Raw genomic sequence first — 18314 nt, forward strand, 5'->3', positions numbered from 1 at the left:
TAGAATTTTGTTTTAAGCAAAAAAACAGTGAAGGTAGTTAAGTTCATGTTAGATTCCTGTTAAAAACAACTTCAGTAGAATACTGGCTGTTTAATTCTTGGAGCTTTTCACTTCATAAGCACTTCATGTTCAGTGTTATTTTTGTATAAAAGGAGACCTATGTTACAAAGCGCAGCATGGTAGAAGGTCATTAGCTTAGCTATGTTTTACGTAATATTTATTTTGCTACTAGTTACTAGTGGTTTAATATCTCTAAAAATTAGAGTCACTAAGCATCTTATGTGCTTAATGTGGGAGTAGCTAAGCTAATTTTGGTTTGGTGTTTGAGATTTCTTTTTTTTGTATATAGCATGCTTTTTCCGTACTAGACTTAGTCGTAAAAAAACCATTTTCTAGGAGCCTTTTGAGAATAAAGTGCTTTAGCTGTGTTTTAATAAAGATATGTTAAGTAGGCATTGTTGTGAGAGCTCTTCATGTGAGGGAAGAGCCGCAGGTGTGTGGTAACAGCTCATTGCAGTAAGAGATCTGTCTAATTGAGTTTTAGAGATTATTATAGTTACAGTATCATGATTTCTCTGTTCACTTACTACTGTCAGAAATTTGGTTCTTAGTTGCAGAATTTAAGAATTTTCATGAGATAGTTTATCACTTGCAGTGTTACTTCTATATATGGAGTTGGCATGGACTTCTATGGTTAATATCTGTTGTAAGATTTTACTTTCACTGGCAAAAATATCAATTTAAGGCTGAAGATTTTTGTACTAGTTTCTGCCTCAGAATTAAAAATAGTTTTAGGTCAGATTAAACTGGTTAATTTCTAAAATAGACTTAGCCTGCTCTAGAAATTTAGAGAGGGGGAAACAAAAACCTCAGCTTCTTATCAACTCTGGTCCTGTTAAATCAGGAACTAGAAGTTTAGTGGGGTGGTCTGTCAACCTCTCCACTGTTTAACAAAATTTTCTTCTTTTAAGGCTTTGAGAAACACCATTTATACCTATGAAATGGAGCTCACGCTTTGGAAGAAATTCTATAAAGATTATCTCCAAGTCTAGGAAAACCTTCTGGAACATGCTCCAGGTTATAAAGAACAATCAGTGTGGTGCTGGACACAGCATTTAGCACAAGTGACTTTCCAGTTTATACTTTGTGTTTCCTTTGTATAGCTACCCAAGAAAAGGAGGAAATACATGGCTTGAGCGGTGAACAAGTGTGCAGGTCTTTGATGAGGAGTGCTGTCAAAGCTGGGAGAACCCAGGAGTACTTCCTAGCTCCCTGATGAAAATGAACCAGGAATACTGACCTTATGTGACAGAGCACACTTGAGTTGCAGCTCAGCAGAGTCATGGTTGGACTGAAATAAAGTACTGGGAGGGGGAGGGAAAAAAAGAATGATTCAGGAATGTTTGAGGACCCAGATTTCTTAGGAAAGTAAGATCAAAATGAAGAAAGGCAGAGGTACTAAAACATACTCTTAATAGTTCTGTGTTGTCAAGGCCTGTGAAACTTTATAGGACCGTATTTCTGGGGCAGTGGAGTAGAATAATATTCAATATGACAGGTGAAAGATGTCTGTCTTATGGGATCAGATGGTGATCGGTAAGGCAGCAGTATGTGACACATTATTTTTCCTGAACTCGGTAGTAGTGAAAGTCTGGTGTGATTGCAGTTACAAGGGGAAAATGCCAGTTAAATTACATTGTTTGGTCCCCTTCTAAGTCCCCTTCTAGAAAAAAATTATGCTCCCCTCAGTGAAATAAACAGATAATAGATACATACAGTATATTCGGCAAAGTGCAATTCGTAATTGGTGCTTTTTGGATTCCAGCTTTTCTGGAATGTTAAAGCACGCTATTTCTTATCCAAATTCTAACTTGAAAAACTGTCTTTCGGGCTTTCAGGAAGTGTTTTTCTTTGTAGTGCTGGAGTGCTTCAGTCATACTTAATTTTATCTTCAAATACAGCTATGATGTTAGATGACATGTGGTCATGTCGTCCTGATGGCAGAAATAATGTACAGGTCAGATACTAAAGTTTAAAGACTTCACATTTGTTTAAGTTTGACTTTTGACTTTGATATAAGAAAAATTGTGGTAGCTTAGCTAGAATGGACTTTTGAAATTATTTTACATAGATGCAAAGTGCATTTGTGGCTAGTTTTTGACTAGGTGGCTTAATATGTTTGGTTTCATCTGTCAGATATGCCCATTAATATGCAACAAGATTTTAATTTAGAGCATCAAACCTGTTCTTCTACTACATTTTGAGTATTAAAGGAAGGTTTTACGTAGTAACGTAATTTGTTGATGATCTTTTTTTCAATGAAAAGATCTTTTTAAGTGTGGTTTTGAAAGCTCATACTAGAACTTTCAGCTAGTGGTTTGACAGCTGATACTGAAAAAAGAAAACAACTTTGGATTTTTTTTTTGATAGACATCTAGACAGGAAAATAATTTTTGAAGACCTAGCGACTAAATTTTTATTCATGAAAAGGTCGCTTAGACAACAACTTACCTAGGGTTTTCAATAAGGCTGCTTCTGTGAGTGAAGCTTGTCGATATGTTTGTGAACTATATAGATTGCATTCAGTTAACAAAAAAGATTTTACCTACCTAACTTAGAGGTGCAATCTTATAAATGGTGATAAGTGAACAAAAATATTCTTTTAATTTATCAACATCAGGGAGGTTGATAGCACAATATTTGCGTGCCAAAATATGTAATTGTTTTGTATATATGTTTTTGGATTTTTGCAAAACTGCTCTGTTAATTGAGATGTGATAGCACAGAAGGTAGAAGCAGAGAAGACTGGATGCTACATAAACCATGTAGGTGATGCAGGTCGTCATGAAGTCATCACAATAATCTGTGAAAAATGTAAAGGATTTGAAGTAAAAAGGACAGAAATAGTATTGGAAAAGATACTTGAGATGCAAAAATCGTCGTGTTGGAATTGCTGATAATGCAAACAAAACTAAGAGTGCTTATGATCTGGTGGTTGTCTCAGACTAAGTGCTGGGGAAAAACACAGATCAATGTAAAAATGTTTTGAGGCCATGAGTATTGAGAAACAAATTGCACAGCTGAGTTTTTGCATATTCTTATAAGGATATTTCAGTTGACTATGCTTGCAATTAGAGTATTGTATTTTCTTTCCTAAGTAAATAAGCATTTGTCGCTTGTTCTTCTGCAACATGCTAAAGTGTTTGATCTTTGTCATCAAAAAATTGTAGCTGATTTGCTAGTTTTAACTCCTTGATGATGAAACTCCAGGAAGAATTTCCAACCGAGTAGTATATTACAGTGTATTTTCTATCCAAATAAATGTAGTGAATATATTTCTAAAGTAAGGTATAATATCTAGACTTTAACCTTATGTATTCCTAAAGACAAATTGTCTGGGAAACATGGTCAGCAGTGGGTTTTGGTGACATATATGTGGATATTTGCAGAAGATCTGATTTGGGTCCATCTTTACTTCTTGTGTTACATGTTTTTTCTTATCTCATTAACATAGTAGTTCGCTTCTCACTAAAGGTCTTATGCTAACCTGAAAGTGTTCATTGCTGTTTCTTAGATGTATTCAAATCTGCTGCATTTTTTTCGGAGGGGTGGGAGGAGAGGAGGAAGGGAAAAGAGGAGGAATAGTGTTGCTGCAGCCGATCTGCTTGTTTTTCTTACAATGTTTGCAAGGTGGTAGTTTTCCTGAGTGATATCAGAATGATAAAATGATGTGACTAAAGCTTCATCAGGTGAATCAAATACCACCTAAAAACATAATGACTCTTCAACCCACAAAGACAGAAATAGTCAATACAAAAGCTGGATTTTATTGTTATATTAAGAGAAAGAACGATTAGACTGCTTTAGACTCAGAAAAAAAAATCTTGTATCTGTCAAGTAGATGAAACTAATATGAACAAAAAGGAATAATTACAAGTGAATAAGTTCTGTTATTGTTGAGGTTAATTAAAACAATGCCTTCCAAGAAATGTAAAATAATAATGAACAACATATATGCAGACTATTGACAAATAGGAAGATGAAATGTCATTAATCTTATTGAGAGTGAATTTTGCTTTACCAGAAAATATTTTTAATATCTGTTCGAAGACCAAACCATGCTTATCGATTATTTTGATGACTTCAGAAAATAGAAATTGAATTTAATCTCTGCCTGGCAAAAAGTGTATCAGGAAATAGAGAGATTTGCTGAATTGTTGAAGAACATGTTAGTGTATGTAGTGTCTTTGCAAGTTCTGTATGTGTTCTGAATATTTCAGAACTCTAGCATCTCAGCTGAAAGTAAGGAAAATGTGTTTACTTTTTTAACTTCTGCTGTGTGGTAAATCATGTAGTATTTTGACCTAGTTATAGAGTTAACTTTTTTACTTTTGATTCTGTTATGGAGTTCTTATATAAAATAACTTCCCTGTTTAAGAAATGAGAGATAAAAATAAATAACCATCCAACCATTCTAGTGTCCCTAGAATCATTTGTTTGTTTAAAAATACATCTATAGATATGTTAACTTGTAATATTATCAAGCTGTTGTATTATCAACTCTACTGTTGTTTTTGGTCCTATGAAGATCATGTGAAAGCTTTCACCACTGTCGTAAATCAAAAATAATGAAATTACTCACCAGTTGATGTGTGTGTTTTTTTTTTTTTTTTTTGTAGATGAATCTTAACATTTAGAGCTGATTCATATTTCATCATAAAACCTTCTGGAGGCTAGAAACTACTGAAGATAAATCCTCTGTCCTGAGTTTTCAGTGTTCAATTCTGAATCTTTTTGCTGGAGACATGTGTATATATATGGAGACATATATAAAAATGAATGAAAACTGTGCAGTTATCTTAGAGCTAGCCTTAGAGCATGCTTTTCAGTGAGGCATACAATACTTAAAGTAGTTGATTAGATCTTTCAATTGTGTACTGATGAGCTATCAAGGAAGCTATCAAAATCTGAGCTTGATTTCAAAGTTGTGAAATTAATATTTCAGCACTTAAAGTACTTTGAAAGAGTTTTGCTGAGTAAAAACAATTCTGTGAATATATTTGTGTGGTTTGCATATTGATATTGAATGTTAAAAATAGAACAGGACTGTGCTTTGTCTGGAGCGAGGGTTATTTGTTAAGTGAATTGTTCTGTAATGTTGAGAGAAGGCTCCTGGAAATCCGAGGAAGAGGCAAACTTTTGGAGAGTCGGAAGAGAATCTCTGTTGCTGAGTTAGTAGAAGTACCAAAACACAGCACCTCAAGAAGCTTGAGGAACCAGAAAAACTAAAAACAAGCATTACAAAAACAGTAGAAATTTGGTTAAACATAAGAGTACTTCAGTATTTACCCAGACCGTGTGTTTTTATTTCTTGTTTCATGGACTCTTCCTAACTCCTGTGCTATCATATGCTTCTTGTAAAATTACGGAAAATGGTAGTGTGCTGCTACTAGGACTGATAAGGAACCTTGTGGTTAAACCATATGCATGTGGTACCTCAGAGGGTAGCTAAGGTTGCCTATTTCATTTAACTTTGTTACTTCCTGACTCTGGCATGTTTTACTTAGCAGCTCTCTTTAATGTTCCCTTAATAAGTTTATCTACTAATAGGTCTGAAACCTTAGCAATTAATAAACTGCCTAGTAAGTTTTTACTGTAAAAGGTGACTTGCATATTTGAAAATGCACATTACTATGACATGCACCCAAAAGCATGTACACTTCCATGCTATTATAGTGGTATTGCTGCAGTACCACTGAGATTTGTCTGAATCACGGAAGGAGGGGGCTTAAGTGAATTAGTCTTCAAATTCCCTCTTACAAGGGTCTTTTTTATTATTTTCGAATAGTGTCTGTTATATGTCGTATAATGTGTTAAGTGAGACACTTCTAACTGACACTGAGATGTGTAGATGTAATCCATTTGTTATCTACATATATCTAAAGTATTTTGTGGGTGTAGCCTTTACTAGTGTGTCATCCATGTATTAGAATTTGAATTTTAGCAGTCTGCTAATAGTCTGGCAGCAATTAGATTCCACTAAACCTGATGTTGAGTGAAACTGCGATAAATTAAATATTCATGTGATGATAAAATTCATGGTGTTTAAAATTGTCAGCCCATCTGGCTTTTTAATGGATGCGGGATTTTTTGCCAGTAAATATGAAAGAAGCTGTTTGAGTTGGGTATGTATGATCTTTGGTAATGGTGTTACCTGGAAGACTGACACTTGTCTCCAAGAGACACCTGAAGGGCAAATGTAGTTGAAAAAGATTAAACCCACATACATATTTTGTGGGTTTGCATGATTATCCTTCTTGCTTATAGCTGATGTCACAGTGCTCTCTTAGATTATGAATGCTCAATCTAGAAGAAAAAGAGCAAGAGGACTTGAAAGAAAATTTCTTTAATGATGATTAAGAAAAAGATGAGTTAGTAAATTCATAGTATATGTTCACATATTAAATAATACATGTTCCAGCTGAGTGGCATATGAACTTGGAGTAACAGCTGCAAAGCTGCTTAATATACTGACTGTATAATGGAGCAAAATTGAGAATGTTAGCCTAAATATTTTTAAACTCAGTTGTTTATGCAATTTGTGTATAATATTGCAGTGCTTTTCCTAAGTGTCTTTAAATATATTTTTTAATTCTATTAACAAACATAAATGATCAAGTCATCAAAAAAAGCCACCTACCTGTTGGGGGAACATGTGGGGAATGCTTAATTTTTTTTACAGTGAGGATGAGTTTGGGACTTGCCCACTTACCATTTGCGCTTCTGGTTATTAGGATAAAACAGTTTGTGTTAATTCTTTAGGATTATATAGTTGTGCAACATGGACTTAGGTGAAAAATTTAATTTACAGGTGCAAAATTTAGATGCAATTTTTTTAGATACAAAAATTTAATTTTGATGAGTTGCGAGATCACTTTTGCTTGCGAGTTCCATGGTGACTTAGAGTTGCTCTGTGTGTAAAATTTATTTATCAGTGTGTGCAAAACAAGCATTTCAAATAAGCTGGTTCAAATCTCCTTGTCCATTAACTAAGCAGGTTTTAGCTGCAAACATTAATGTGCAAAATATTCTTCTGTAGAGTGAAAATAGCTTTTCAAGTAATAAGGCATCTGTCTTCTGCCAATACCACAAAAGGTTCCTCTAGCCTTTGGGGAAGGGACTTCAGGGAATGGTTCATGTAGTTTTTTGCTTTAGTGAGCAAGTAAGTAAACACCTATTGCACTGTAAAAAGAATGCTATTGAATTTGTGAGGTCATATGTGTAAGAGTTTGAAATAATAATATATATAGGTATACTATGATGTAGTAATTTCATGTAGTGGAGCACTGTCCTGAACTGAGGGTAACTACTGTAGTTCCAAAATCAGAAGCAGTGTAGACCATTCTGGTGGCGAATCCAAGGCAGTGAGTTGCCTTTGAATTCATGCTTAGACTAAGATAAAACCGTCGGGCAAAAATACTTCATTCTTTGTGTACCCAGCAAATGCTCTGTCTTCATACTGCAAGTTGGGTTTGTGTTTTCGGTTGATGTTGCCATAGTCTTATGGATAAGTTGATATTAGATTAGTTTGACTGGGTGATCTATAGCTAGCTAGTGTCTTGACAGGGACCAGTAGTCTGGCTCTCTTGTCCTTGCTACTTTTTCACTTGTCTAAAATTGAAGCCTAGATCACTTTTTTTTTTTTGGCAAGTTCTTGGTATGCTGGTGTGCATTCTGCCAAATGAAACATGTGGCTAGTTTACATCTGCACTTTCTCTTGCATTCTTTGCCACTCCTTTTCCTGCTTTTCAGACAGTCTCTGTTCAGTGCTTAGGAATATCTATCCAATTTCATCAAATAAAACCTCTTCTAGCTAACGGCACTCCTGCATCTTAACTGCTTCCTTTCTGGTGTTCCAATTTCGTTTCACTGCTTATCCTCAATCTGTATGAATGGAAGACCTAATTTCTGATTAATATCTATTTTTTTCTACTATGTAATGGCATTAGGACTTTTTTCTTGGTTTCCTTTGCATCCTCTTCCTTTTCATACTTCCACATAAGTAGACATATCAGTTCTATGACATTGCTTTGTTAACTTGGCTTTTTTTGTGTATTTGTCCTTGTACAGTTACAACTAGGATGCGCTCAAATATTAGGATTCCCTGCTGTGTGGGTAAAGCTTACTGGTCAAGTTATTTATAGCTTATGTTTTTTTACAAGCAGATTGCTCATTTATGAGAATAATGAAAATGAAACAGGAAAACAAATGGGGAATTGGTGTACTCTATGGGCAGAGTACATATAAAGAAAATATAGATCATTAAACTTCATATAGAAAGAAAAGAGTTTTGTCTTAGTTGATATGCACTTTTGCGTGGTGTCTGACTTCTGAATCTTAAATTATTTTAAATCATTCAACAAAATAATCAGATGGCTTCTACTTAACATTTTTTAAAAAAATGCTATTAACCAAAAATATATGCTTATGTGAAGTATTAGAATGCCCAAGCTGCTGATATACTACATACGTACATCTCTTTGCCTTCTAGGGCTTTCCATCCAAAGTATGACCATTCTGATGAAGAACAGATATTGCCATGAACAGAATAACTCTTTCATAGGTAAGTGTAATGTATAAACCCTAACACAACAAAAGCACGAACGTGTGATTTCTAAGACAAATATTTCATAGGGTTCTGCAGCAGCTCGTATGCAGTAAATTTCTAAATTCTTTATTTTTGTCAAATTATGTGCAGATTATTTTATTAAAAATATTGTAAGTGAATGCTTGTATCCTGAAGAAATTGACAAGCGTGTTTTTCTTCCTTCCAATGGGTATGTTAAGTATGTTAAAAGTGTACAAGTTTTCCCATGTCCCTTAGCAGGACTCTGATAGAAGATACTCATTTCAGTTTATTTAAATAGGTGTACCTGTAGTGTGGCTGTAAAAACTGTTGATTTGAAGTCTTTCAAGCACTCCGCAAAGCATTACTTAATCATCATGGAGTAGTAATTTAACTTTTTAAAGAACTTGTTAAGTAATGTTTGTTTATGATTTACTCTACTTTGTTTCTTCTTATTAGTGGCTTTCCTTGCTCTTTTATTTGCTGTCAAAACATTAGTACTGTTAACAAAAATGGCTGTGGGATAAATGTTCATGCTTACCTTTATCATTTGTACACAGTGTAACTTATCTTTTTTATTGCATTTTAATTTTTAAGGTGATATCTGGCTAACATCTTTTTGTGGATTTGTGTGGATATGGAAGTTTGAAAGTATGAGTTTCTTAAATTGAAAATTTCATGCTTGGCTATTTGTCCTTGCTTTGGCATTGCTACTTCAAAGTGCTACTTTAAAGTTACTCACCAAACACTCAGTGTTTTGAATTTCCCAAATTTGAAAGATATGATTGTTACTTTTGCAAGTCAGATGTAAGAAATAGAATTAATTTGCAATAAATGCTGAAATACTAAGTACCACTGCTTAACTTCATTTGGAAAAGGAGGGGAGGTAGTTGCAACATGATTAAGTTACAGTTTTGCTTTGCTTTGGTCTTGGTCTTTTTTTCCTTAGTGCCTTTGTAGAAGAGGTATCACATCAGTTGTGAGGGATTTTTTTTTTGCAGAAAATCCTTGCAGTTCCTGAAATTGTGTTTGAGGAACACCTTGCTTGTTGTGGGGTGTAATTTGTGAAAATAACGTTCTGATTGCTCATTGAAGAATCTGCATAAGTTAAATTTTTTTTATGAGGTAGGGTGGCATGGGTTTGGAGTAGAGTATTTGTACAAGAAATAGTAAAAATAATAATAAAAGTGTTTTTCTTCTGGAGAATCTTGTTTTATGGTACACTTAAAAGTGATATCCTAAAACATTAGGTGTCTCATTTGTTTTAAAGTTAGCCAATGATTCTAGTAGGATAAGTCCTGCCAGGTTTTCTTAAGTTCTGCGACAATATATGTAGCTGTAAGACACATGTCTTGGTGTGCTATCCAGTTACATATTAGATAATGTTGTGTGAACATACTTATAAATTGCTTTTTGAAACTAATTGTAACTATCAACTACTATAAATTCAAATACAGGGTAAAAAGCAGAATTAAGTGTTGGTGGTAGGGTCTTCGACATAAATGTATTCTAAATTAGCTACGTTTCAATTTATAAAGCAACTTATGTTCAAATGGTTGCAAAGAACATCTGATTGGATAATTGTTTAGGAGTGGAGTGCTATTAAAAACGGTCTGAGGCTGTATATAGAAAAGCAATAAGGAAAATCTTGAGAAAGATTTTATAAGTTTAGCAGGGTCGAGAAAGGCAGTTAATAGTATCTCTATTAGGTAACGTCTAAAATATTAGACTGTTATATTTGTGAAAAACTTCGTTCAAGTATGCTGATAAAATGTTTTTGTAAATAAAGAGTAACCTTATTATAAGCCTCCACCTCTGATAATTTAATACTGTTTACAAATTATAAATATACCACATGCTTATCTCACATGCTTAAGTGCAAATCTTACGCTAATGCATTTATAAATAGAACTCCTGAATATAAAACTAGCATGGCATACCATCTGAAGGCATGTTTAACTGATTCAGAGTACGGCATAAGATAAAATCAACTTCAAAAACTGGCAGACATAAAAATTTACACAGAATTTACACAGGTTTACACAGAATTTACGCAGATCAGAAACTTCATAAAATATTTAGTTTTATTTATGTATTTTCAGAATAGTATATTGCCGTTCTCAATTTAAATGCTTCTGTTTGGTGTAATCTGTTCTCAGGATGTTTTTACATTGTGCTGTGCACTAGACATGCATTAACAGAAATGGAGTTGGCTTTTGGCATGTGCAGTGAACAAAACATTAAAGTTGCATTTTCTCTTTCTGGTTCTGCTTTAGCCTTAAGGCTATGAATGAATGCTTAAAAGAAGAAATCCTTAGTTATTCATGTGATGCTTCTTTATGGAGTTATATACAAGATATCTTAAAATACACTTGAGGTTGTATAATAAGGGATAAAGAAAAGCAGAATAGTAACTTCCTATCTATAGCTAAGATACCGGTATTTGGAGAGCTGTATACATAGTATAAGTATGTTATTTTTAATGGGGATAAGTGATATGGCAGGCCCCCTAGACAGATGGTACTTCATGGCATTTATACTTAATTTTGTTATAGTAAACTTTACACAGAAGATTGAAAGACTTTTAAAATAAAAGCTTGGGAATGTTATTCCAATTAAAGCTGACTTAAGCAGGGACTAAATCTAGGAAAAATAGAACGAAAGTAGGGATGCTTATGCATGGCAGCCTTTACCCACTGTTTCCCGGTGCAGGTGAGTGACTGCTTCTTGGCAGCTTTTTGACAATCCTGTGCTGTCTTTTCTGGTTCCTAGGAACTACTTTGTCCCTGGAGGTATAGTCTGTGTGCTGTTCTTTATGGTTTCTTTAGTCTGTGCCATTTACAAAGGTCTCTGGATCTTCACTTTAGTATGTGTGGTAGTTCAATTGCCTTACAGGGAGCTCCATCTGAAAAGAAAAATAAAGCTAGTGTGATCTGTAACAGATGGCAGTAGCAGGTTACCATGTTCTGTGCCAAGTGTTTCATTGTCTTCTATAATTCATCCAGGGCTCTTCATATATATTCCAGAACTGTGGAAGAAAAATGAAATTTGGGGCTCTGAGTCTCATTGCAGACCATTGTCTGTTATAGATACAGAACCTTGTTTGTCCTCCCACTGTATTAGTCATCTGCAGTTTTGAGATGAGGGTTTGAGATGGCAAGCAAACAGGAGTGGCAGTCTTCTTTCTGTTCCCTCTGAGCTCTGTTTTTTATGCCCCTTTCTTCCTGGACTTTTTCACTTTCTCCTAATTCTGGTGACATATTTCGCTCTTACCTTCAAGCTTTTGTCTTCCCTCTATGGTTGGACTGGGTCCTGTATTATGGTGCTTGGATTTCTACAGAGTCTACTAAGAACAAGACTGTCAGATTTCTCGCTGTCCTTTGATGTTAAACCTCTGACAACAGGAGGCCTCATTTGTAGGGAGGATATATGTCTGCACCTGCTAGAGTTGCAGGAGGCTCTTCAACATGAACAAATCTTGCATTTTTTCCTTTGGGGCTTATAACTGCATGCGGCAGGGAAGGCAGAAGACAGTACCTCCACTTGCACTTTAGAGTTTGGAGGTCTGGGGGAACATGTTAGGCTGCTTCAAAGAAGAGTTTTCTATATCAACTTTTCAAATAAGGGCAGAACACTCCTGTTTTCAAAACAGTTTTCATGAAAATATGCCATCATTTTTCTCTCTCCATCCTCTGAGCTTCAGAAACACTTTTTTGGAGACAGCAGATATGGACAGGAGTGTCTTATGTGGGTGATACTTTGTAGACTATAATCTTTCTTATGGCTCCCTGAAAGCCTTCATGACTGAAAGTCAGAAGCTAGGACTAATTCTTGGCATTGTTAGTGGTTGGTTGTGTGTGGGATAGACTTAGCTGTGATTTGGACTTCCCAAATTAAAGTTCTTCCTTGAATTATAGACGGATTAACATGATTACTTTGTCAAATTCATTTCTCACTGGTAAAGCTTCAGCATCTTGGAAACTACTTAATAAGCTTCATCTGGACAAGCGTACGAACAGAGCAGCTAGTGTGCGCGATGCAAACACTCATTTGTCCTTGAGCTCACAGCTTGGTTGCTCGGTGCTGTTTTGGTGTTACATGAGCTGAAACAGCTTGAGATAGGGAGCTTTTTCAGTGATGATAGACTTTTTTGGCTCACGGCTGCTTTCTTTATCACCGTTGTGTCCTTGTCTGGCTGTTTGTTATTCCATGCTTCTGACACATCATCACTTACTTTTCATCACTCTGATCGTGCCTGTTACAGGAAAGTTTTTTTTTTTGCTCTATTGGCAAGACTGCATGCTGTGCCCAGGTGATACTTAAGCAGGCAAAGGCAAAATGGAAGATCTGAAGAACAACAACTTTAGAATTATTTTGACTTTCTGAAGTGAAATTTTGATGCGTTAGAGATTAATTTTAAATAACATATAATTACATATTGTATATGTTAACAAGGCTTTTGCAGTAGTTAGCTAGGAGCCCTATTTAGTCTGAAATCAGATTTTAATCCCTTCAGATTTGTTTACATGCCCACTTCTCGTGTTCTGTTGTGAGACCTGTCGATAGGTGCTTCCCTGACTTTTCACTGTGCCAAAAGCTCTCCCTGCTCTTTGCAATATTAATATGTTGGTATGTGCAGCATACTGCCAGGAAGTTGAGCCTTCCCTCTGCTACTGAGATTAGCAAGGCATCAGCTGTGATGGCTTTTATCTTTTGGTGCTGGCAGTACTATGCATAGCATTTATTTGTTCTGAAGGTTGTATGCTAGCTCTTTGAAGTCTAGAGCTGTTTACCTTGATATTTCTCACTGGAGAAAGTGAGACTTGGAGTGTAAAGACTTTTTCTTTGGTACTTAATTCATTTGTTATACATGTCTACTGCTTCACATGTGCTGATCTTTCTCAGTACTAGATGGTGCCTTTGCAATCCTATACTCAGTGCATTCCATTTCTGATTTCTTATTCTTCCTTAACTTGAGTAGCACAGTGGGTGAGGGAGATTACCTGTCACTTCCTATTGAGTCTATTTCTCTGAGATCTGTGCTTTCAAAAGTGGCTTTAGGATAGCCTATGGTGCTTGACCTTGTAAGAGTATGTTGTACTAGTGCTGTGCTAACACTGCTGTGCTAGTGTTTTTTTTTCCCTCTTAAATGCTTCTGTCTGTGTTGTACCACTGTTCAGTACTTTTTGCTTGCATTGAAAAGTTGTTTGGCCTCCATTTACTTTTTCCCTTGGTGTCAGAGCAAGTCTTTCATTTCCTTCCCTTTGACATTGGTGTGATTGTGTTTATCTGAGAAATAAACTTCTATGTGATTCATAATTAAGCTGGTAGTCAGCCATTGATTAGTGGTTTTCAGCTATTGTAGTCTTAAGACCCTGTCATGAATAATCTGTGATTGAGTAGGTGCAACTTGTAGGGTGGTCTTTCATATCCTTTTGCTTTCTTTTCTCTACCTGTTCTTTAACTTTTCAAAATGTTGTAATAAGGTATGAAATAAATTTTTTATCATGGAGAGTTAGGTTTAAGAAAAAGCTTCTGATGATGGACTTTTGGCTATATAAATAACATTTTGAAACAAAGTTAACTCTTTCTAGAGCATGTTTTCTTTGACTACCTTATATTCCCCACATTTAAAGTAAGCTAGGCTTAAGTGAATATAGCAAAATGTATTGAATATTTAACTCTCCTTGAAAGGTGTTGCTGTGTTCTAGGGAAATATCGATGACTTCATTAGTGTTTTTTTTTTTTTTTTAATCAGTGTTGTTAAACAGAAAATGATAGCTATTATTCTGATTATGGCCAGATAAAAACAAAAGCTTACTTTTGATTGTTTATTTTAGCAGTAAGGTAACACTTATGTGCTTACTGAAGACCTTGCTGGAAGGAGTGTCAAGGCAATGAAATTGAGGAGGAGGAACAAATATATGAATTGGGGGAACTAGGGGAAGGCAGAATTGTTATGATATGTAAATAGGTTGTATTTTCAAATTTGGGAGTTTTGGAAAGATGTGCAGTGTCCTTGCCATTGAAATAATATATCACATTTCCCAGAAGTAGCAATTAAGATAATGAAAACATTTTAAGTTTGAATATCATTCAGTGTTGTTTAAGTATTTCCTTTAGTAGATAAACAGATACTACTTTGAAAAAAATAGAAATTAAATACTTGGAGGAAAAAATAAGTGTAAAATACTTTCTCTCACAAATCTGGCATAAGCTACAGTGTTTTAACCTCAATGCCAAGTGTGTTCACTGGGTCAGAAAGTGCTTCTTCCCAAAGTAAATGCTGCCATGAAACTTATTTAGCTTTTTTTTTTTTTTTTAAAGCTCACTGAAAAGCTACGCTAGTTTCTTTTACAGTTATGTGCTATAGTTATGTGCTATAATGAGAGAGTTTAACCTTACAGTAGGGTCATTCATGGAGGACCTATTAAGTAAATATCATTAGTTGTATTTTAATTGTATAACTTTAATTGAAGAGAGATAGTACTCTAAAGAATCATGCTGTATTGAGTAACTTTGTCTTTTATTTACAGAGTTCCTGTAAACACTAGTAAATCCTGCTGGTAGGATACATTCTGGAGGTTTAATACAGAAACGATCAAGGAAGAAATATTTTGCAAATGGGATGAATATGCTGTTGTTGACTACTAACTGACAGAAACCAGCTGGACACTTTTAGTGATGTTGTGTTTTCACATTGCCGAATTTGAGTTTGCTTTTACTGATTTAAAAAGAAGAAATCAAAGTGGAGTACAGTAAACTTGATATGGAGAGTAAAAACAGAGACAAAGACAAACCAGATGAAAGAATGGCACGACCTAGTGGGAGGTCAGGCCACAATCCACGGGGATCTGGTTCTTCACATTCTGGAGTGTTAATGGTTGGACCTAATTTTAGAGTTGGCAAAAAAATTGGATGTGGTAATTTTGGAGAACTACGATTAGGTAAGATCTGTGTTTTGGTTTACATTATTCAAAGCATGCATGCAGACTGAAAATAAAAATGTCTGTGGAAAGACTGTTACAGCTCTGTCATATGTTTGTGTGTATGTATATAGCAGGAGACTTTTTAGAACTAATAGTACTTTCTACCTAGCTGTTCTGCTGAATTTAGTCAGTTTCTGAGAGACTGGAAATGCCTTTGTGTGTGTACTTGTTTTTTTTTTTTTTTTAACTGTATTTTTCTGTCTCTCTTGATCTTCTAAAATTACTGTGATCCTTTTGGGCTAAACATCCTTCTCCTACTTCTTTTCTTCTTCACATGTTGTAAAATATCCTTCCTCCATACTTCTAGCCCAAATACTGTATTCCTAGGAATAGCTGGGGAACAGCAGTGTGCACTGTGTCTGCAACAGGCTGGCAGAACTGCAGCAGGCAAGTTTGGCATTTCCTTGGCCATCAACATCAGTATGGCAGGACTGAACAAGGAATGACTGACTGATCAGGCAACAGGGATTCATCTGCAGAAAGCTTTGGAGAAGGGACAAAGAGTGAGGAGGACCTGGGCAGTTTTGAAGAATTTCTGGATGTCTCTCTTACTGTTAAGATAGTATACAAAATCTTGTGTGTGTGTTTCTCAGATATTTTATTTTGGCGGGACTTAATTTCCATGACAGCAGCAGGATTAGACAAAGCTGTTAGATTGGGGAATTCTGCATGCCTTAGCAAATATAGCTGAACACTGAATGACACGAATTTATTCCAGTATTCCTGGGAGGTTTGAATTACTGCTCTGTTTCAAGATTGAGAGAAACCTGTTTAAAAGTAGGATATTTGAGTATGGTGGGCTGTGTACATGTAGTTATTGTTTCTGTTTTGTTTCTGTGTGTGTATTGTTGTTGTTTTCCCTCCCCACTTTGTAGAGCAACTTCTCATTGTCCTAAAGGAAGACAATATAACATAACTCTAAGGTTGCTCTTCCTGGGGCCGTTATATATCTGGTGTGCGTCAGAAGTGTAAACAAACTCAGCGTATTGCTGCTGTGAAAAGAAAGGTGTTCTCTCTTGCTCTTTACTTACTGACACTGTATGTTAACTAGTTTCTTAGGATACGCTCTAATTACTTGTAACAGAACAAGAACGATCCATTTTGACTCTTGAAGTGTTAGATATATGCGTTTGCACATGTTTTTGTGTGCAGTTTACAAGTTAGTCAGGAATTCTGTCTTCAGCTCTTTAGTTTTCTTAAATTGACCTTGCATGTTGTTTTTTGTTTAAAGCTCTACATGAGCTAAACCATACCAGTCTGATTAATATATCCATTTAATACTACAGACAACTGTTAACATTTCTAGGGATTGTATCTTGGCTTGCTCATGACATACACCACTGTTAATCTGGTATTAATCCAAAACAGGTGATCTCATTTACTGGTAGCAATCAAATCCTAGAATACGTGTTTTGTTAGGCGAGACACTAATATAAAAGGTGAAAGACAGCGTACTGCCATTCCGACAACCCAAGACTGCAGCTTTTTTTCTTTTTACTTTCAACCTCTGCTGCTTTTTTGCGTATGTAATAAATATTCTCTCCTATGAAGAGGAGGTATGCAAGCTCTTAACTTATTGATGTTAACTTGTTGAAATATATCACAAAACTGTTTTTTTTTTTTGTCACAGTGGTGCCTGTATATTCATCTCTAGTCTTAAGTTGAAAAAAAGCTTAGAATGTGTATACAGTTATTGTTTAATGTCTAACCAGAAACCTTGACTCTAGTTTGAAATAAGAGTATTTGTTTTATTCAAGGATGCATAGTAGTTATACTTCTGATGGAGATTGGCTTCACTGAACTTCTGTATTCTAATGACATGGTTCTGTGTTCTAGGTAAAGCATTTTCAGGAGATGTTGATTCTGAAGGCCTCCTGTCATATAGCTAATATTAAAAATACTCAGAAAACTTACTAAATTATTACTGCATCTTGAGTCTTACAAATTTACAGTAGCTCATTCCTGTGTTTGATTGTGAACTGTATTAAAACATGAAATTATATATTAAAAATTAATCTAAGCATTGAGCATGTTTTTATATTTTTTCAGCAGTTAAGATTTTTTTTCCAGTAAATCACAAAACAGATCTTCAATTTCTCTTAATCTGACTAAACTGCTATTCATGCTTTACTTGCAAAGGTCATGTGTTACTTTAGTGAGTTAAAGCACAAATAAATTGTTAGCTGAACTAGTCACAGACACAGGCCTAATTAATACTTTCCCATAAGTTCTTTGACAAGTAATGGCTGAAGAAATTGGTTATAAGTCTGTTTTATATAGAAGAGATTCTTAGCACAATACATCCCTCAAAAGTTATTTGCTTTTATAAACTGTCACTGCCAGAGTCTCACATTCTTGCTTTTTTTTTCTTAAGGAAAAAATTTATACACAAATGAGTATGTGGCAATTAAGCTGGTAAGTTAATATTCTTTTTGTTAAGAAGCAGGGTGAAAAAAAACTCACCAGACTCACTGTCGTATATAATAGTTTGATTTCTGTCATTGAAATTTTTAGTCTTATCAGTTTTCAGCTGATTAGATAAAAATACTTACTGGTAGAAATAACTATATGACTTGTACATATTGAATAAAGCCAGTGCTAAATGTTGTCACTGCTATCAGAAGTAAATTTATATTTATAAAGTCAATAATGATTGATTGCTTCTTCAAGGATACCCTCAGCAATCTTACCTGGTAGCT

At 35.0% G+C, this 18314-nt stretch overlaps 1 protein-coding gene and 1 long non-coding RNA gene across 3 annotated transcripts in view; both read left to right on the forward strand.

Moving 5' to 3' along the window:
- The first annotated feature begins 8557 nt into the window (after positions 1-8557).
- LOC148592455 (uncharacterized) lies at positions 8558-15276 on the forward strand. The gene is made up of 3 exons (XR_015913931.1): positions 8558-8623; positions 11339-11418; positions 15163-15276. It is a non-coding gene; the product is annotated as an uncharacterized LOC148592455 (long non-coding RNA).
- Positions 15277-15325: 49 nt separating this feature from the next.
- Positions 15326-18314, forward strand: part of CSNK1G3 (casein kinase 1 gamma 3) — a 31801-nt gene continuing 28812 nt past the window's right edge. For both annotated transcript variants that reach the window (XM_010227790.2, XM_088534701.1), the window contains exons 1-2: positions 15326-15573; positions 17990-18030. In XM_010227790.2, the coding sequence (XP_010226092.1) occupies positions 15396-15573; positions 17990-18030 (219 nt within the window). In that variant the 5' untranslated portion in view covers positions 15326-15395. The remainder of the gene's footprint in view (positions 15574-17989; positions 18031-18314) is intronic.

The sequence above is a fragment of the Tinamus guttatus genome, unplaced genomic scaffold, assembly GCF_059628265.1.
Source record: "Tinamus guttatus ecotype Peru unplaced genomic scaffold, ASM5962826v1 Tinamus_guttatus_pri_ptg000591l, whole genome shotgun sequence".
NCBI classification, from domain to species: domain Eukaryota; kingdom Metazoa; phylum Chordata; class Aves; order Tinamiformes; family Tinamidae; genus Tinamus; species Tinamus guttatus.